Source organism: Punica granatum, chromosome 5 (genome assembly GCF_007655135.1).
Source record: "Punica granatum isolate Tunisia-2019 chromosome 5, ASM765513v2, whole genome shotgun sequence".
Lineage (NCBI taxonomy): Eukaryota > Viridiplantae > Streptophyta > Magnoliopsida > Myrtales > Lythraceae > Punica > Punica granatum.
The window spans coordinates 10,695,948-10,716,063 of NC_045131.1; the positions used below are offsets into that span (position 1 = coordinate 10,695,948).

At 39.1% G+C, this 20,116-nt stretch overlaps 2 protein-coding genes across 6 annotated transcripts; both read right to left on the reverse strand.

Moving 5' to 3' along the window:
* Positions 1-979: 979 nt before the first annotated feature.
* Positions 980-7,805, reverse strand: LOC116208380 (phytochrome B). Of its 2 annotated transcripts, XM_031541776.1 has the most exons (5): positions 7,241-7,382; positions 5,333-7,158; positions 3,891-4,698; positions 3,028-3,321; positions 1,537-1,787 (listed from the first exon to the last, which is right to left on the reverse strand). In XM_031541776.1, exons 2-5 carry the CDS (start codon positions 7,116-7,118, stop codon positions 1,568-1,570), a joined length of 3,108 nt encoding a protein of 1,035 aa, XP_031397636.1. In that variant the 5' UTR covers positions 7,119-7,158; positions 7,241-7,382; the 3' UTR covers positions 1,537-1,567. The 2 variants fall into 2 exon arrangements, with proteins under 2 accessions (XP_031397635.1, XP_031397636.1); XM_031541775.1 differs by having other exon boundaries at positions 980-1,787; positions 5,333-7,805.
* A 3,578-nt stretch (positions 7,806-11,383) lies between these two features.
* Positions 11,384-17,257, reverse strand: LOC116208381 (ATP-citrate synthase beta chain protein 1). Of its 4 annotated transcripts, none has more exons than XM_031541778.1 (17): positions 17,023-17,257; positions 16,069-16,187; positions 15,882-15,984; positions 15,426-15,491; positions 15,214-15,337; positions 15,001-15,135; positions 14,819-14,879; positions 14,647-14,723; positions 14,317-14,472; positions 14,082-14,210; positions 13,857-13,989; positions 13,633-13,760; positions 13,350-13,455; positions 13,173-13,249; positions 13,017-13,087; positions 12,523-12,807; positions 11,384-11,836 (listed from the first exon to the last, which is right to left on the reverse strand). In XM_031541778.1, the coding sequence occupies exons 2-17, from the start codon at positions 16,166-16,168 to the stop codon at positions 11,761-11,763; spliced, it is 1,827 nt and encodes a 608-aa protein (XP_031397638.1). In that variant the 5' UTR covers positions 16,169-16,187; positions 17,023-17,257; the 3' UTR covers positions 11,384-11,760. The 4 variants fall into 4 exon arrangements, with proteins under 4 accessions (XP_031397638.1, XP_031397640.1, XP_031397641.1 ...); XM_031541780.1 differs by lacking the exon at positions 17,023-17,257 and adding an exon at positions 16,727-16,746; XM_031541781.1 differs by lacking the exon at positions 17,023-17,257 and adding an exon at positions 16,503-16,523.
* Positions 17,258-20,116: the final 2,859 nt, after the last annotated feature.

The following is a 20,116-nucleotide window of genomic DNA, read 5'->3' on the forward strand; positions in this document are numbered from 1 at the left end:
GCTATTGGTTCATTTATCCGCCACCCGCTACCTCAGTTTTGTCGGACGTTCTTCATGTTTTACGTCCGAAAATAATAATAATATGGCAAGGATTTAATGATGGAGTATTCACTTATGTCATTATTCATGTCCAAAATTCCAAATATAAAAGTCACCGATGCATACTCATGTTATTCTCCAAGCCTAAGATTTTGAAGAGAAATACTTAAATTCACTGCACTAATTTAACGAATACTCACCGAAAGCCAATATTACGTTTGTTAATAGATTAAATAATTTAGGTTACATTTGGTATTAAAGTTAAGTTGAGTTGATTTTGATTTTAATTGGTTTGTAATAATTATATTGTTAAATTTACGAGAAAAAAGTGTGAAAAAAATAATAAATAGTTGAGAGAAAGTAATGATTAAGTAATAATTGTATGAATTGTGAAAAAAGTAATGAATAGTTAAAAGAATTTAATATTAAAAAATTGAATTGAATGGTTAAAAAAATTGAAAAAAAAAAGAAAAGTAATAATTGTATTGTTGAATTAAAGATAAGTAGAATTAAGTTTAAAAAAAATTTCTAAAATCAAACAAGGTCTTAGGCCTTTTGCTTTCAAGATTATATTTTAGAATCACAATTCTAATTTAACTATACTCACTACAAAACAAAATAACTCATATAAAGTCAAAGAATGGGCTCCATTTATACCACTTTTTTCCACAACAAAACAACATAACTCATACAAAGTCAAAGGGTGGGCCCCATTTATTTCACTCAAAATCAAAATCAAAATTTGATTTTAAAATTCTATTATGAAACCAAACGCAACATAAATCATCTTGCTGGAAAAAAACTTGTAAGCCCAGCCCGCCCCCAGCCCAATTAAGAAACAAATATCATTACTTTATCATTACTATTTTTTATTTTTTTGCTTGAAATAACTAACATACATCATCTTCATTCCTCCATCCCTGCAACTTCCTTACAGCTATTGGACCAAAAGAAGAAACATCTCATTGATACAAAAACCCCGGAGGGAATATCAAGAGCAATTCAATACTAATCTGACACGGGTGGAAAATACAAGCAATCACAGATTCAGGCTGCAAAAAGAGAAGCAAATCTCGACATATTACGCAGGTAAGGTCCATTAGACTATAAACTCTAACCTCTAGAAGGGAACGATCTCGTTCCGCAAACTCAAAAGTGGGAAAAGAAAGTTCTCTTTACAATAGTTTATGCAGTCAATATACCTACAGCACAGACTGCCACTCTACAAATCATCCGATTCACAGGCTTCAACCACACGAGCCTCTTTCCCTCTCTGCACAGCTTTCAGTTTCAGTACCGGTCTTCTTTTTCTGTTCAAGAAGTTAATCAGTTACCATTTATGAGGAGTCATTTATTTCGACGGGGCCAGATGCCAAAGGCCAAATAAGGAAAGACATCCCAAGATGAGTTAGCGTTTTACTGAGCCTCCATTGGGCTCTGCTCATCCTGGATTCTTGAGCATTTTGTGGAGAATGCTGATACATGAGTTCTAACTCCCATATCTGTTTTTTTTTTCCCACGAGAATCTCTATTCCAGGCTTTTCGGTGGTCTAGGGGGCACGGGGAGCTCGAGGATTATGATGAAATAGCATCTCTCCGATTCTCGAATATATTGGACTTCACCATTCATGAGCTTCAGGATCTTCCTGCACATGCTTAGGCCCAAGCCCTCTTGAGTCATCCACTGACTGCTATGGAACATATCTTGGACCAGTTCGGGAGGCAAACCTTCCCCCGGACATACCATCCTTCAACAAGAGGAAACCGACACAAAAAGCGGTCAATAATATGCAAGCACCGCAACTGGATTTGCTCATAAAAGTATAATCATTGAAGATTTGAGATATAATCTAACTGGACAGAAACATGGAAATCCTCAAAAACGATTTAAAGAAATCAATTAAGTTTGCATTAATTAGAATGCGAATTGCAATCCAAGGAACCCTTCCATGGAACTCTCTAGAGCGGTTAGCTAAGTTCATTGAACTTCAATAACAATTCTCATTGTTTTAGCATTTATCTCTAAAAAGTTAACTAGTAACCTATGGATGCAACATACCATGTGTACTTATATCTACCAGATATATATCTCTTCCGAGCCTCTCCCTCTCTTCCCCCATTTTCATTTTAATATTAAGCAATTATAATCTGTTAATTTATAAACTACGGCATGGAATCTAATCATAATTCACTGTACATTAAAACGGGCATTTTCAAACGGTAAGGATGTGAATAAGCAAAAGTTGGTCAAGAGTGCAGGGTAGTAGCTGCAGAGCTCTAAGCAGAGTTAAGGCAGTGATAACAAAAACTAATTTAATTGCTATTGTTTATCCTTTTCTGAGATTAACAGAGGCATTTTGTTCAAAGAAAATCACCGAATAGCAATTTCAAGAGCTTCTGCTCAACGCATCCAAAGATGACAGTTACAGCAAATTTCACCCATCTGGTATTGACTTCAAGTCAAATAGTTTGGGACTGAGGACTGACATGTCGACTAATCCATTTTTATTCTCTCAGAATGGTTATCGCACTAAATATGTTGTAGGCTATTCTATGCAATGATGCGGTTTATTTCTTTCCCTTTTCTGATGGATAAATTGGGTTTCAAGAGATCTTGCACTAAACAAACCATGTAAACAACCTATTAGCTAGTAACATACAGCATGTACCTAAAGCAATTTACCCAAAAAAAAAAAAACCTAAAGCAGCATTATTTATTCTTGTCGACGGGCATGCATTATTGGTTAGTATGAACAATGCCTTTACTTCTAAATCCTCAAAATTTCATGCAACTAACAGGCAAATCAACTCTCGACAGAGAAATGAACAGAAACTACATATGGAGCAGAGAATAAAATTTCAACAGTTGTTCGAGAATAAAATAAACTGACAAGAACTTTCTCAGGCAGGAGACTTGTCATTGAGATGGAAACCTAACAGAAAGGCAACTTATATGGAATATATAATATTAGTATAATCAAAACATACCTAAATTCAGTATGCACCACAGTGAGCCCATCAGATATTTGTTTAAGACTCGGGCGGACATGAATCTCCACCCAACCCTCTAGGGACGGAGCACAGCGCACAATATTCAGCAAGAAGTCTGCCAAGACTTGCTGAATCCTTAATTGATCTCCATAGACGGCCATTGTCTTTATCTCATCAGGGATATCCCGAATCAACTGTAGACCTCTTTCTCTCAGCAATATCATGACTTGGCTAACAACGGCATTAATGACGCTTCCAAGGAAGAATTCAAATTTCTTGAGCTCCAAGGAACTAATTTCAAAAGAATTAGATCATTAGACACTAATTAGAGAGAAGATATCTTTCATTAGATAGAATATACAGACCTGAGGTTGGCCATTCAAGTTTTATTGTCACACACAAAAGGTTTGCCTAATTTCCGACCATCTGAAGTTCACCAGAAGCAGGATCAGAAACATTTTTCTGAAAAATTCTTAACCTGGTAATGCTTATTAGCATTTCCGAGAAATTAATGGTGCTCCCATATAATAAAGGAAGATTTGTTGAAAAAATTGAAGACTTCTGAATTATGGCAAAAATACATCAAGGACGTAAGAGAAGAGTTTTGATCATCTCCATAAGCATCCAAGCACTTACACACACCTTTATGGAAGTTCAAATTACGATGCCAGATGATCCCGATTGTATTTTGCACCAATGTCAGTTTGATGTCAAGTAAAAATTTCATTGACATGTAATATAAATGATGTATCTTCAAGATGGATTGACGGTTATCAATTTCAAATATTATAGGGGACCAATAAGCCCCAACAACGATGACAAGCACAGCAAGAAAAAAACATTAAGGGGAAAAATCTCACCCATCTTCTATTCGCTCGAGATCAACGTCCCTAATTATTTTCATCATCTGCTTCTCACAGGCTGCACTGGTCTCCAGAAACTGCTTCTGATCCTCAGTCAACTCCGTAGCCTCCAAAAGCGAATTGGTGAATCGGATCCCATTTAAAGGGTTCTTGATCTCCTGACAAATATAAGCCAATTCCTTCATTCTCGAGAAACACTTCTTCTCCTGCTGCCTCTGAACCTTCAGAGCCTGCTGAAGCTCGGGACTCGCAATCTGCAAGAAGCAGAAAGCCCCAATAATCTGTCCTTCCATATTTACCCTCTTATTTGCTGTCAGCAGAGCCTGCACATATTTCCCGTTTCGATCGTAGAATGAAAATGGGAACTTATCAGCATCTTGACCTGCAGTGGCATTGTGAAGGACAATCATAAATTTCGTTATAGCATCAGGTCCTTTCAGCCGACACAAACTGCCAAAAACTTCTCCTACCAACATCTTTCCCATCACTTCTCCTCTAGGCCAACCCGTCAACTTCTCCATGGCTGTGTTCCACTCAGAACAGCAAGTATTCTCATCTGTGGCAAATATTGGAGGGATCAGAGGATTCGGACTGTGAACAATAGCTTTATAGTCGCCCTGTATGTTAATGAATTTGTCCATCACTACTTTCTGGCCAGTCACATCTTGACCCACGAAGCAGACCCCAACAATGTTGTTCGTGTAATCCTTGCTGGAGCAAGCATTCACTACCACAAAAACTGCCTCGTCATGGCTCTCAGGACCAAAAGTTTTCAGTTTTATCTCAACGTTCTTGTCTTCTTCACCTACAGAAATTAAGCCAGCATAATGATGGATATTCCGATAATAACCAGAATCTAAACCTGTACTATTTCAATAGCAAATTAAATTAATGTACAATTACCAGATAAGAAAATTTGCCACAGAAGAAAACGACAGCTGAGAATGATATGCTTCATGGACACAATGAAGTTCAAGCTACGGCATTATAATCTTTAACTTTTTGTTCTTGGATTTTCTTTGATGTAATGAGGGTTGTACATTCGGACTTGCAGCTATAAATAGCTAAAGTAACAATTGTTGATCAAATAAACACTTTTCCTATGATTGCCCGACATAAACTCATGAAATTCTAGAGTTTACAGACTGAGACTACTAATGGCAGATCATGACCGTATCTTTAAGGACCAGGGTGCTTGGCACAACTCCCCATGGATTGCACCATGGACATCTAAGACTATGTACGGAGGAAAGGAAAGGGAATGGAATCTCAGGAAGGCCCAATGAGAATGTTGAATGCTACTCCTAGTTATCCACATACCATCATACCAAATCTGTCCCAAACTCCGCATGCTATTCTAATATTCTAAAGACTGCATATCTCATGAGGTTAGAATTTATAGGCTAGATCATTCATGAACATTAGGAAGTAAAGGTTACCTCTCAAGGCATGAAAGAGAAGCTTGTCGACAGTTTCTGCAGATTCTTTGTATACGAGGTCGTGAACAAGGGACTTCCCCATAGCTTCCTCCACCGGAAGCCCCGTGAGCTCTGCGATCTTAGCATTCCAACCATTTATGTGCCCATCAACATCCACGGCAAATATAGGGGCAGTCGCAGTCTCAATAAGCCGAACCATCTCCCTGGCGACTGAGCTCAGCTCGTCCAACCCTTGGAGCTCGAGATCCCCCATCTGAGCACTCACAACAGCTTTAGAGTTGCCTGGTTCTGCATCCTTAAAGGAGTCCCTTAGAATGAGTTGTAGGGAGTGGATTGCGTCCATCTCTGCATTCTCCCATGGCAGGCTCCGACTCTTCACCACCTCCAGGAAGGCCTTAAAGGACGACCTCGGATGCATCCTTTGCCCATCATCCTTGTCCTCAGGGTGGTGCTTGGCCCCACCCCACTTGATCTCCTTTGCAGTGTGGGACCGGAACCAAAAGAGGAAGTCCTGCTTGGTTATATAGGCCACAGCCATCCCACATACCGCATCACCGAGGCTGGCGGCCCCAGGGTAGCCAGCATCGGCCAAGCTGTCCGTGCTGAGGCCTGTGGAGTCCCCGTGGAAGGCCAGCAACCACTCCACGATGTCCCTAATCTGGGCTTCGCTAGGTGTTACCCCAAGGGGATAGTACTTCCCGTGGTAGTACAGAGCAGCCCCATCGCTCTTTACAAGGTCCATGATGCTGGGGCTCTGAGTAACAATCCCCAATGGAGAATCCCTAAGGAGCATGTCACAAAGAAGCGTTTGTGTCCTAAGAACATGCTTCTCTGAAAGCTGGGAAGCCAGCTGAAGCTCCATGTTCAACTGAAGCCCGAACGCTTGCATCAAAAACTCACAAGCATACCGGAGAGGGAACGGGATACACCTAGCAGAGGTGTGATGGCAAACCACGAGGCCCCAGAGCCTCATAGCATTCCTTCCTCCCACCACCTCCTCGTCGTTCCCATTGATGATGACGGCCATAGCAAGGGAAGCGATGGAGCCCATATTTGCCATGTACTGTGCGTGGCACCCGTGCGGGGCCCTGAGGGTGGAGCCCACAAGGCAGAGGGGCTGCATTAGACCCTCGTCCTGCACGACTCTTACAGGCTTCGTGTCGCAATCCACAATCATCCTAACGCGATTTTGCTTGAACAAGAACCTCGAGGCCTGCGGTATATCGGTGGCAGGGTAGTGGAGCCCAATATAGGGATCCAAGTCAGGGCTCTTACACTCCGCTACGACCTCCCCGTGCTCATCCTCATGGAACTTATACACCATAACTCTATCGTAGCCTGTAAGCTCCCTCACACTCTGAACAACAGTATCACACAGCAGCTGAATATCCCCTCCCGGGAGAGATTGCAGCTGAGAAATAGCTCTCACAGCTAGCTTCTGGGATTGGACCGCCCCTGCAATTGACAAGGCAGGGTCCTCGGTCCTGGCAGGCTCCAAATCAATCACAATCCCGACATCAATTCTATGTAGAATTGCGTAAAAGGGCTTCCCTGAGTTCTTCGAGTGGATCCATATGGGGTTCAGCAGGGTGATCTCGCGGGCACCGAAGGCCTTCTCGAGGAGGATGGCACTGGAGGGAGTAAAGAGGGTCCTGACATCGGTCCCAACCGAAAGGGTCTCGGGGGGCCTGTCAAGGCTCGGGACTGACTGTGGATTGAGGCCGAGCAATTCATGGGCGTTCTCACTGTATGCTATGACCCGGAAGGTAGACTCATCAACGGCCATCAGGCAGCCGAAGGGCTGAATGTGGCCGCCCCGCTGGATTCTGGAGAGGTAGGCCGTAATTTGTTGCTCAGGTACGGACTGGGCAGGGGTCTTAATGGACTGGGAGTAGTCGAAGGACTTACCCGACTCGCCCGACTGCTCGAACACGGCGTGGAGGCGGGCGTCCACTGTGTACTGGGCAATGGCCTTGTTGACTGAAGAGTCGGCGATTGCTCTCATGCTATAATTGGTGTTGTTATGCGACGACTGAGCATGCTGCTGCTGCTGCTGCTGCTGCTGCTGCTGCTTCTGCGACTGTGAAGTTGCACCTTTGCTTGTAGAGGCCATCGCCGACGAGCTCTCCCCACTTCACTCTCCCAATTCAACGGACACCCAACAAGCGGGTAAACGTAATCCAGCACAACCCGACTCAGGAATCAGTCGATTACGAGAAAATAAGAGGACCCAGCTGGGAAGAACTTCATGGAATCAGCTAAAGGCAATGAATTGGTCGGCAAGTTCGTCCCTTCCTCTGACGACGATACTGTCAGCGCTATGGAAAAGGAGGAAGCAGGAGGAGGAGGGAGAGAGTGAGAAGGGAAGAAGACGAAGGAAAAAGCTGTATATGCGGGGGCTTGATCTTTCCCTTCTCTGCCGCTTGAAAGAGAGAGCGGGGAAGAAGAAGAAGAAGGGGAAGAGAGAGAAAAAATCTTGATTCCTGCCGGTTTTTTTAATTTCCTTAAATTTCCATATTTTTTTATTATATTGTTTTATTATTATTTGACTTTCCGACGTGGAATTTCTTGTGGGCGTGGACGTGGAGAAAAAAGGTGAAGAAGCGTTTTATTGGTCGGTGACTCCATCGCGCGCAGTGAGGGCCACGGAGCTGATAACATTTTGACAGCACAGATCTTTTCGCTAGTGTCTTGGTCCTCCAATTTTTAAAATGTCTGATATTAGTCCTTAAACTTGTAATTAATTTGATTTCTACCCCGAAGTTCATTTATTAGAATTCATATTAATCCCTCCATTCAAAATTCCATGCACCTACTTTCACCGAAGTCTCTCAGGTTCTCACTCTCAGCACATCGGGGTTGAAGTTACCACTTGAACAGAGTAGACCGCAACACTAATGCTCTATTTCCCCATGATTTCATTCAGAAAACTTTACCAACTTAAAAGAAAGAACTTCAAGTTTGACACTTTTCTCGATATTTACGCGTAAGAGAGACCCGATTGCAAAACCTCGTAAAATTGGAGGGCTGGGACAGGAATTTACACTATCTTATATATATATATATTGGGAAAATGGATGAACTCTGTCTTTTCACTACACACTACAGGACTTCATGAATCCTTAATTTAATATTATCACGTATGGCCCCCACGTGGCTGTTTATTGTCGGATTATTATATATTTAGTACAAAAAAAGTCTTTACCTTTTTATAATGTTAGTAATAAATTAATTGTCGCTTGACATGAGAGGACCGAGAAGTAATGACGGCTGAAGCTGAGAAAATTTTAAAGGGTAAAAGCAGAATTCTCCTGGAGTATCGATGAAATTGCACTCATTCTCATTTATTGGATAAATATGCACAAAACTCCGTTTGATCAATTTGATCAAAAATGAATGTTAGCCTCTCCTTCTTTTATTCAGTCACCAGGAGTAAATTTCTTGGTAAAAAACAAAAATATTTCAATGCAATCATAACAAAAAAAATACAATCATAATAAAATATTTTTTTTACTTATAAAAAAGTACAGTTGAAAAAATAATTGAATCAATACGAAAAATGTTAATTATAGAAATTCAATTGAAAAACAAACCCCATCAAAAGCATCATTCCAAACATAGTCGACACGACGAGATCAACAAAATGCACTCATAACCAAAAATGCAATCGTAATAGACCCCCGAAATATCAAACATAAATTCGAAAATCATATTGGACGGTGATCAATCAAAATACACTCATAACAAAGTTCATAATCCAAATTCCTAGCTTATCAAGTATGTCCATCTACAACTCCATTAGCTTCTCGAAACATGTCCCTAATCTAAATCCACGAGAATTCCCGATAAGCTTCATGCATTCAACAAAGAAAGAAACTGATCTCAATGCCCAAATATAATGGTTTTGATCTGAGACTTTTCCAATGAATCATCGATACATCAGAAAAATACGGGAAAGGAAATGTGAGTTTTACTCATTCATAAAAGTGCTCAAGCCAATAAACAAGCAATAAATGGAGTTTTGAGTTACCACCTTTCGTGTCTTGGCTTTAAGTAGACCTATTACATTCGCTCACAGCTTTTCCCTTGCCTCTATCATTTACCTCGGACCTTCTACCAGCACTTGAAACTTAACTCAACGCCTGTGGGCCACTTAAGTTAGCCTCAATAAGCTCTTGAATTGTGACCTCAGCTCTTCTACCCTGTCACATTAACTATATACAACCAAACATTAGATAAGTATATGAATTAGTAAGAATATAAAGCATTATAAAGAACGTAGATCCTAAATTGCTTGCAAGTGCCACATCGAACTATTGCAGATCTTTTAACAGCAGGTGCTTCACCAGGCTCTCTTCTTCTATTCTTCCTAGGTCTCCCAGGATGTCTCTTTACGCACATATGCTTCTCCGTATAAGCCTTGATCCCAAATGTAGCATCATCGGCATTAGAAATAGCACGAAAGTACCGCTCATATCCTTTGCACCACATACTGCTACTATCCTAGTCTTTTCATTTTTTTTTGCCTTATAATCTCAAAACCCTCTTGAATAACAGTTTTTTGGCCTTGTTTAGATTCAAAAAAGTTTTCAACTCAACTTAACTTATCTTCAATTCGACAATACAATTATTACTTTTCTATTTTTCTTTAATTTTTTTGAACTATTCAATTCAATTTAAGTTTTAATACTAAATTCTCTCAACTATTCATTATTTTTTCTATAATTCAACAACACAATCATTACTTTATCTCAACTATTCATTACTTTTTTCACAATTCAACAACACAATTATTATTTTCTCTCAACTATTCATTATTTTTTTACACTTTTTTCATAATTTAACAACACAATCATTATAAAGAGCGCATTTCTTGCCTTAATTCGATAGCAACTCCCCGACGAAGAGAAGCAATGGTGATAGCGATTTGGGAAGGCGAGAATCAATGGCGTTGGTGTGCTTATTCATTTCATACGAAGATGATTTCTATTCTATGTGTCGTTTGGGTATCGTTCGGTTTTGGGGTTTCCAACAATTTCTACGAAAAAGAAAAAAATATATAATAAAACTAACAGCGTTTTAAGTCTATCGGTCAATTTGGGTCAACAGGAGTTATTTGCATATTTTGCCAACAAACGAGGAGAGTGCAATTTTCACAAACTTCGAGGGTGGTACCTGCATTTTACTCAGTTTTAGATGATCCTACCTCATAAGGATGTGATGAGGAAAAACCAATAAGATTGCTTCAATTAAAAAAAATTACTATAATTAATTGAGTGATTATGACTTTTTATTCAGTTTATTACAATTTAATTGATGCTTCCTCACGCCACGTGATGAGGTAGAATCACCGAATAATCTCTCGCTGAAACTGATGATCGACGTACGTATCTCACTCATCGTCGAGTCTCTCTCTCCCTCTCTCTCAATTGCTGATGAATATTCTTTTGTCACCCTAGTTTTATTTATAATTACGAAATAATATCGATACTTTGGATGGACATAAATAGGAAAATATTTTTCTATGGAAAGAAGACGTATAGAAGAAGAATCTAATCAAAATTTGAGAAATAATATCTAATTTTCTTAGGACGTCAAAATTTTAAAAGAGATGATTGCATCTCTCAATCTTCGTCGATCCATCCCCATTTTAAGTTTTTTTTTATATTTAAATATGATAAATTTGGCAAAGTATTTTCATAGATCTTTCTACATATCAACATACATTATTAGGACACAGCTACCGCAAACAACAACGATCATGATGGATGGTATACAACGGTCGATAACCTTCGGCTGGAGCTTTTTCCTACTCATTGTTTCCATAGTTTGTATACTATTTCATTCCATTTTCCTATCACCACATAGGATATGGTAAATGTAGGATTAAAAGCAAGTAATATTTAAGCACTAAAAGAAATGGTTATGTCTATTCATCAATATATGTATATATTATATTATATATGTATGTATGTATGTATGTATGTATGTATATATATATATATATATATATATGAAAGGTAAAAGAGAGAGATTAGAAGAGCAGAAGACTTTTTGAACGCAAACCCAAATTGAGAATATTCTTAATTATGGAATTACAGTACAACTGGATAAGATTCTTACAAAAGGATGCAACTCCAGTCCCTTTCTACATACATGTTTGCTTATTTCATTTAATTAAAAAAAAACATAAAATGTAGAAATTACGACTTTTTAAATCAATGATTTTGAGAAATTGTTCCTCAATAGACCCTTTTAACAGCAGCATACAAATCAAGGTACTCCCACAATCTGCCCATTGGCAGCCTAAGAGACTATCCTACAAACCAAATAAAATAGCAGTGAATTTCAGGTGCAAGGACTCCGAGGACGGGAAAAAGGATTTGCTTGCCGGATGTAGAACGATCGTCGCCTTTGTGTAAATCACATCACTTGGTGTAGAGGACGTCCTCCCACGGGTGGCGGTACAGAGGCTGCTTCAATCTCTTCTGATCGAAGGTATGCCTGCAATATTCAGCAAGAAGGGGTTGAGTCGATAAAATAGGTCCGAGTGAATGAAGCATATCTTCAAGAACACGGATTTATCGGCATGTCTCCCTCAGGACCATGCAATTGTAGCCTTTATGTCACTGAGAAGTCACGTCTGTGTTGTATTATGAAGATTTGACACTAACACTATCTCATCAATCCAAAACAGGTCCCCACTTTATCAACATGGGTGCGTGAACGGGAAAAATTTTAGGTAAAGAACAGAACCGGAATTGACAATATCTAGGAATCAAGCAACATCATGAGAAGAAACATATATCTCGAAAGAACACAGTAAAGATAGGGGGAACCCCCTGGACATGTTTTCAAAACCATTATTTCTTAGAACTTGTTATCCACAAATCTATGCCCGGTGCCAATATTCCAAAGAACCAATATTAGTGACTGAAATCCGGCAACTAGCATTTGACAACTGATCACGGGTGTCCTGTGGCCGGTAGGGATGGCTGTTTGGCGGAGCCAGTGAAGGAGGGTCGTGTGTTTGAGGATTTTGGAGTTTGTTTCCAGAAACGCCAAAACATTGTTTTCTGAAAAACTGGCTTTATAAAAAGTTTGAAAACACCTTTTAAAGGTTATAAGTCCTTTTCCGTCAGCTCCAAGGAGGCCCAATAGATTATAAGGCTGAGAAGAAGTTGGCTTACCCAATCAAACCAATGGAGCGGGCCAGCACAAAGAGCCCATTGAGGTAGCCAATCTCAACAATCTCATCGATCTCTTGCTTCGTGAACATTCCGCTACCAGCAAGGAGATCCAAGAAGAGGGACCCGATAGCTCCGTCCACGTTGAGGACCAAGTTGTTCGCCTTTGAGAGGGTGTAATTCTCGACTTGGACTGCATATTCCATGTATTTCACTGAAGGGAAGTGAGTATGAGCAAACTTCTGCAGGAGCTCGACTCTCTTATCTCTGTTGTCTCTGCTCTTGATCCTGCTCAGAATCATATCACTTAAGACGTTCCCTTCTAATTCGTGTGAATCAAGGCAAGAAAAGTGTCTTGAATATAATGCATCCGATTCCACTTCACACACACCAGGTTATGAAACATCCCACAAAAAGCAATGGCGTGGAAATCTCCATTGTTCCATTTCTCTTTTTTCCAAAAGACAGGACATAACAATAAATATTTTGATGTATACCTGTGCCCAATCCCAGGTACGCGAATGCCCTTCTTTTTCATGCTTTCGACGAATTCATATGGTGTAAGACTCTGATACAGCAAAAAGTCAAGTATTAGCCTATTAGGTAACTGTTACAATTATAAGCCTCAGTAATGGTAACAATCTTCAACTTACCCTGTCACAAGCATCCTTGAAGTATCGGGCAGCATCATCAATGGCTCCACCAAAACGGGGACCAATTGTTAACAGACCTGTTACAGAAACCAACCATTTACCATTTAGCCAAAGATATCGATGACCCAGAAAGCGAGCAGACTAAAACTAAATCATTGAAGAACTTTCACTACCGACCCGACACAAGGCTCGACACAAGATCTTTTCCAGCTCTTGCGGTGACAATGGTGTTGTGGGCCCCAGAGACACATGGACCGTGGTCAGCACACAACATGATGCATATCTGGCACAAATTAGAGGAAATCAGATCCAAAATGCAGCATCACATTTTTCTCAGAAATTTATATTTTGCTGGTGCAAAAGTAAACCTACATAACAAATTTTTGGCACAACAACGTAAAAAGCCATTGGTTGCTGAGAACAAAGTTCATGCAAAGCTTAAAATAATGGAAGAACCTACCTCAATAAACTGAGTGCAGTATCTGGGAAGACTGCGTTTGAACCACAAGAGAGAGATAACATCACCCACGCCATAGCCCTGTTCAATGATAGAAGACATTGGAACACCGGCATAGCGAGGCTCTTCACCTGTCATTCAGTCAATAAAGGAAGAAAATAGTTACACCATATAGAAGCGAAATCAGGGAAAGGAGAATGAAAAGAAAAGGTTTCTTGAAACCTTACCTCTATCGTCAGAGATTGTTGAGATAATGTGAGTTGGAGCCCGAACTTTCCCACTCTTAATTGCAGTGCTAAGGTCCTCAGGGATCTGTGGGGGTGTAACTTCCTTCACTGGGGGGATCTTCCCTTCTTCAACCTGAGAAATAGGCATTAAGCATAAGGGAAGCAGGTTATAGAATATTGACAAATTCTCGTTGATACAGAAGTACAGGAGGTAATAATGCTTACCAGCTTGTCGAATGTCTCCTTAATTGCAGCTTCGAAGGCTTCATATGAAGTTGGGACAGTGGCTCCGGCATCCCTTAGTGCTTGATTCTTTGCTTGGGCCGACTCCAGCTCTCCACCACTCTTTGCCCCCTGATTCAGATTGTGTGGCAGGGGTTTAAAAACCAGCAGAAGTTTTACAATTACCGGTTTCTATTACAATAGATAGACTCAACAGGATGAATATTCAGTAACTTACAGCATGACCAAATTGTACTTCTGATTTGAAGAGGCGAGCACAAGTTCCGCTAACCCAAGCCACTACTGGTTTGTTCACTTTCCCCTGCTTTAGGGCTTCGACTAGGGAGTACTCATCTCGTCCACCTAGTTCCCCAAGAACAACCATCATCTTAACCTGAGAAAGACAAGACAGCAATATTAGGGAAAACGGTTATTTAGTGGACCACATTTTATGTAGACAGGCATATATCTTTGTACATGACAGATTCATCAATTAATGAACAATCTTCAGATAGTATATCTAACACAGGCAAATAGGGAGCAATGAAATTAGAAACTCAATATGTACCTGTGGGATGTTGTTGAACCTCAAAATGTGGTCAGAGAGAGTGGAACCAGGGAACACATCTCCTCCAATAGCAATACCTAGAGAGAAGTCAAAGTCATAGCCTTCAAATATCAGACCAGGCCCTGCTTGTAAGAAAACCACTTTGCGGTATACTTAAATGCACCATATGTACCTTCATAGATTCCATCAGTAACGCGGGCAATTGTGTTGTACAATTCATTAGACATGCCCCCCTGCATTTGAAGGAAGTGATAATAAACTATTAAAATGGTGCATAGAAGGGCTATCACTTTAAGTTTTATGCACGATTTATGCCGCTAAGTTAAAGAGAACCTGACTTCCGTAAATACATACCGACTTAGAGACAAAACCAACAGATCCAGGTCTGTATAGCTTGCACTGAATGATGTTGTCGATTGTTCCAGCAGTGTCTCCAATCTTGAAGGCGCCAGCTTGAATTCCTCCAACAGTAGCTGGGCCGATGACAACCTGTAACAGCATCATATTAGTAAAAGCTAAAGTTCGATATGAAAAATTTTATGGACCAGCATGTTGAATTTCCCTCACTTTATTGTTCGCACGAGCATAAGAAATCAGCTGTTTGGCGTCCGACTCTGGAACGCCCTCAGCAATTATAGCAACGACTCGAATGGTTGGTTGCTTGAGTGCAGCCATGGATGAGGCAGCAGAACTTCATAAAAGAAGAAACTACCATTAGAAACCGTGTAGGGGAAAACAAAACAATTAGAATAATTGTTAATTGATATATAAATATTTACCTTCTAAATGATGCAAAGTTGATGAAAACATCAGCAGTTGGATGGGCATTGCACGCTGCCTCAATGCTGCAAAAATTAAAAAGAATCGCTGAGAGTATGTCAAGAAAATTTCAGTTAAGTTGTAACTACTATTTAGGTAAACAGGTATGAATGATGAAGTAAATCACTTTTTTAGTTCTTTTTATAATAAATAGATGACGCATATACACTCTTAAATACTTATCACCCGGGGGCGGGGGTTGGGTTTGGGGTGTAGAGGGTGGTGAAGCATCTGAAAAAGAATATTATTTTAGACTTCGTCTCATTTTGATTTGGTACTACAGATCTAATTTACCTATATCGGTCATTTTCAAATTTTGAACCATATTCCAGCCAGAAAAGTTCGAGTCATATTTCACTTGTCATCAAGACATAATGTTGGATGACAGAATAATAAGGAAAGAGCATATGACGTACGTGGAATGTACTGGGATAGCAATTTCCTCTTGACCGAAGAAGAGTTTCTGGAATCCCTCAGCTCCGGGATTGATTATGCCGGCAACAGATGGGGTTTCTCTACCTGTAATATAATACAAAATTCCGCAATAATATCAGAAGCAGCAAACCAGGAGTGGTGCATAACATGAGACTTAGGAATACGCACCGCAAAGGAAGTCAAAGTCAAGCATCCGCTGAATCGGAAGCTGCTTGTAGTTGTAGAACAGGGCCTGAGTGGTGCGCGAGAAGAGTTGTCCGGAGGCCATGATTTCGGATCAGCAAGATCTGCACGTATTCAGAGTTATCACAGTCTATTCTAGCAAATAACCGCAAAAGCAGAATTCAGCAAAAGCTGCACCATTCAATATTCAAAATCTTGAATATTGCAAGATGCATTAGCCGCAAATCAGATGCAACAGGACACAAAGATTCGGTGAAAATAAGACAAGACGACCACAAAGATCACAGAGAAAGACCCAGATCACAGTTATGTCCGGGAACATCTACGGACCCAGAAGCCAGAAGAGCAAAAAAGATCTCGAGCAGTAACAATTCGAATACGTGAACAGAAAGAACTCGATGAGCACGACTCGCACCAACCACGGGATAAAACCGAACGAGAAGCGGAGTCGAGAATTGCTATAAACAGACTACTCAGCAAAACAGAGCAAAGCTGCGGAGACAGAGGAGGAATTTAAGGATGCGTCTATCAAAGTGGCGCCATAAATCACCTCCCAACAGAAACAACTGTCCTAAACACCGAACCCACACAAATGTGCCCCAACAACTCGCGAACCCACCAAGAAGTCATAACTACGCCTCACCAGATCTCTTCACGTTGCAGTAAGCAATGTGCGTGACCGAACCCCACTGAGATCGAGACCAAATCGAAACCAATCACCTAACTCCCCAACAAACCAAGCAGATCTCCCCGGGCTTTATACATTGGCCTAACTAAACTGACTCGAGCTAGACGACAAGCGGGAGCATAACTCGTCCTCGGGGACATCGAATTGGACAAGAACAGACGCGAATCGGAATCGGGGTGGACGGGGTGAGTAGATCTATCGATTCCAAGGGACGGTATCGATCCGGGGGGGATTGACGCCGAGGGTCTCACCTGAATACGGGAATCGGGATCAACTCTCCTCTGGCCAAGGAGGGAGGAAATGCGCGGTTGGTTGGGGGCAGAAGAAATTTGCTCTGGATATTTGGAGGGATTGAGGAGGGCTTTATATAGGAAGAGGACACAGATAGTCATGGGAGCTCGAGCTCGAGCTACCCCCTGCCATGTAGGGAGGAGAGATAGAAAAAGATGAATCACGTGGCGAGTGTTCGTTAGCCCGCCATTGCTGCGGGTCTGCAATTTCCATGGCGTGCTGCCAGTTATCTAATTTAGTCCTTTTATTTTTAAAATTTTTCTCACAAAATAATTTTTTTTCAATTATAAAAAATTTTATTCATGTAGGACAATAAAATAAAAAATTAAATAAAGGAGAATGAGTTATCCTAAGAAAAAAATTGATTTTTGTGTACCATAGAACCTCTTGATTCTTAGACAAGAATGCGTGTTATAATGTTATAAGATGTTTTCACTTATTAATGGAAAAAAAAATTATATGTGATTAAAATATTTGTCTAGGAGAGTTTTTTTTTTGTATTGATAATATTAAAGACAAATTAGTTAATTTTGCAATTACGCAAAGACTGTGATCGGAGCATCATTTGCCCCCGAACATGCCTCGTATGGCCGAACTAGTGCTCTAGCTGTTTGTCCGGAGCTCAGCTCGGTTATCGATGGCAATTATCGGAGACCTTGCAAGCGATCATGGTGGTAAGAGTTTTGATAGGTTAGGTGGGCATTACTCCAGGTCTTTATGAAATTAACTAAAATTGTAATTCGTTTCTGGGAAATTACATAGCATTCCTAGTTTTGTTCTTTTTAGATTTAATAAAATAATGTTAAAAGTGTAAATATAAAATGTTATTTCACCTTAAAATTAGAATTGACAAATTCAATTTTAAAGAAATATAATTATCTTGTAATCGGAAAAAGAAATATAATTATCTCTATAACAAAAGAGAAAAATGACAGTTGGGATAGTTTTATTTATACTGAAAATGTCCATTTTAAAAATAAAAATTATAAATGCAAATTATTTAAATTAAAAGGTAGTTATTAACGTTGATTGGTTCAAGTGGTTCGGCGCTTGTTCCCCTTAAGTAAGGTCTCGAGTTCAAGTTTATGAATGAAAATTCACGCTAAGAGAATTTTACCTCTTAGTGAAACATATATTTCAAAAAGACGATTTTTTGTGAAACCATATACGCATCCAAAACAATCCGATATTTACTGATATTTGTATATTTTTATAATAACAACTGGCTAAAGCTCGCGCTTTGCCGCGAGAATAACAAACGTGGATTTTTTCTAATACACTCACTGTGGTTAATTTTACATTATTTAATTGTATAGTACACATAGATTAGTAGATGCAAAATTAAATATTTAAAAAGGTCACGCATATATGTACATAATATTTTGCTCTTTTAGTACATTGACCATTCGCAAATTTAACATTCCAACTTTTCAGTTTGTCAATGATTAATTTGGCTCTTATGACTCATTAAATCAAAACTTGAATGACTTTCCTGATGATTTCATTACAACCAAAAAATCAGGTGTGCAAGTATTTAAGGGGCCGTTTGGATTTAGAGTTAAAGTTATTTTGATTTTGATTTTGATTTTGATTGTGGAAAATGACAAATGAGATGTGATTATAAATTTGACTTAGGAAACGTGTGTTTTTATTGTGTAGTGTGTTGAGTTAAAGTTAAAGTTAAAATCAAATTTTTACAAAACAAACGGGGCCAATATTTTGATCCTTTTAGTACATATGGCAATCTAATGCTCCGTTTATTTTCAAAGTCGTGGTTTAAGATTTTAACTTTAACTTTAACTCAAAACACACATTTCAAAAGTCAAACTGGTGGGCCCCATATATTATTAAAATACAATCCCATTATAATTAATTATCTATACCTTCCATTCATTTCACATTTCAAAAGTCAAACTGGTGGACCCCATATATTTTTATCTTCTTCTACAATCACAATCACAATCACAAATTCGTGACTTTAACTCCGAAAATAAACGCATTGTAAGTGATCTCATGAGAACTAATATATTATGGGGAAAAAATATGTGAAATGCAATATTCTATATTTTGCTCTTTTAGGACATTTGCCCATTTCGTTTATCATGATCATGAGGGTTTAATAAAAAAAAAAACTCATTACAGCTATGGGGAATTGATCTTTTGGCTTTTGGTTGATAAGCACAGCTCCAATTAACTCAGCTGAGCAAAATTAATGCTCTAAGACGGTGACAATATGTGTCGTGTCATATTTAAATAAGTCGTGTCCAAACGGATTTGTGTGAAAAAGTTCTAAACTCGAACATTATTTGTTTAATAAACGTGTCGAGATTTTCAAATACGAACACGACACGTTTAATTACAAGTTGACATGGATGCGACATGTCTAACCCGTTTAATTAAGCGTGTCTAAATGTGTATGTATATTTACCCATGCGATATGAAACTATTATCTTTAAGTACATATTATACCTACATAATATGATACTATTAACTTTAATTACACGTTACTACACGATTAACACGATAAAAACACTGTAAACGGGTGATTTATATAAACAAATTTAGATAATTTTAATGTATTTTCTTCTATAAATTTATACAATATGTGAAACAAATTTATTAACAAGATAACATATAATATAAATTGATCTTTTAAATGAGTTACAAGGGTTGAAACTATTTAAACACGTTTATTTATCGTATTTCAACGGGTTTAACCTATTTAGACTCAAAACACATTTAGCCTTAACCTAAACCTGTTTAACTCTGTCTTATATCGTGTTATTGTGCCGTATCAAATACTATCGACCTATCTAAAACTCCAATCAACTATATTTAATAAATATAATATGAGAACATAAAAAGATGAGAGCACAACACGTGGCAGCCCTAAACAACAGTTTTAGTGTATTAAAAGATCCTATATATCAATAGGGGGGAAAAAAGAGGGAGAAAAATAACATTAATAAGGATAGAAGAGTGGAATGTCGATAACAGTCAAGGGCACATATTTCATGTGACTATACCAATACAGTTTTTAGGTGCATATTTTAA

What these genes read in the sequence shown, in the direction of transcription:
- LOC116208381 (XM_031541778.1), bottom strand. Translation starts at nt 16,168, where the DNA reads ATGGCCTCCGGACAACTCTTCTCGCGCACCACTCAGGCCCTGTTCTAC. An exon ending in AAGTACAATTTGGTCATGCT is followed by an intron (nt 14,211 to 14,316) that starts GTAAGTTACTGA and finishes AATCTGAATCAG; the next exon opens with GGGGCAAAGAGTGGTGGAGA. An exon ending in TGTGTCGAGCCTTGTGTCGG is followed by an intron (nt 13,250 to 13,349) that starts GTCGGTAGTGAA and finishes TTTCTGTAACAG; the next exon opens with GTCTGTTAACAATTGGTCCC.
- LOC116208380 (XM_031541775.1), bottom strand. Translation starts at nt 7,445, where the DNA reads ATGGCCTCTACAAGCAAAGGTGCAACTTCACAGTCGCAGAAGCAGCAG. An exon ending in TCTCTTTCATGCCTTGAGAG is followed by an intron (nt 4,699 to 5,332) that starts GTAACCTTTACT and finishes TAATTTCTGTAG; the next exon opens with GTGAAGAAGACAAGAACGTT. An exon ending in GTGGTGCATACTGAATTTAG is followed by an intron (nt 1,788 to 3,027) that starts GTATGTTTTGAT and finishes CTCTTGTTGAAG; the next exon opens with GATGGTATGTCCGGGGGAAG.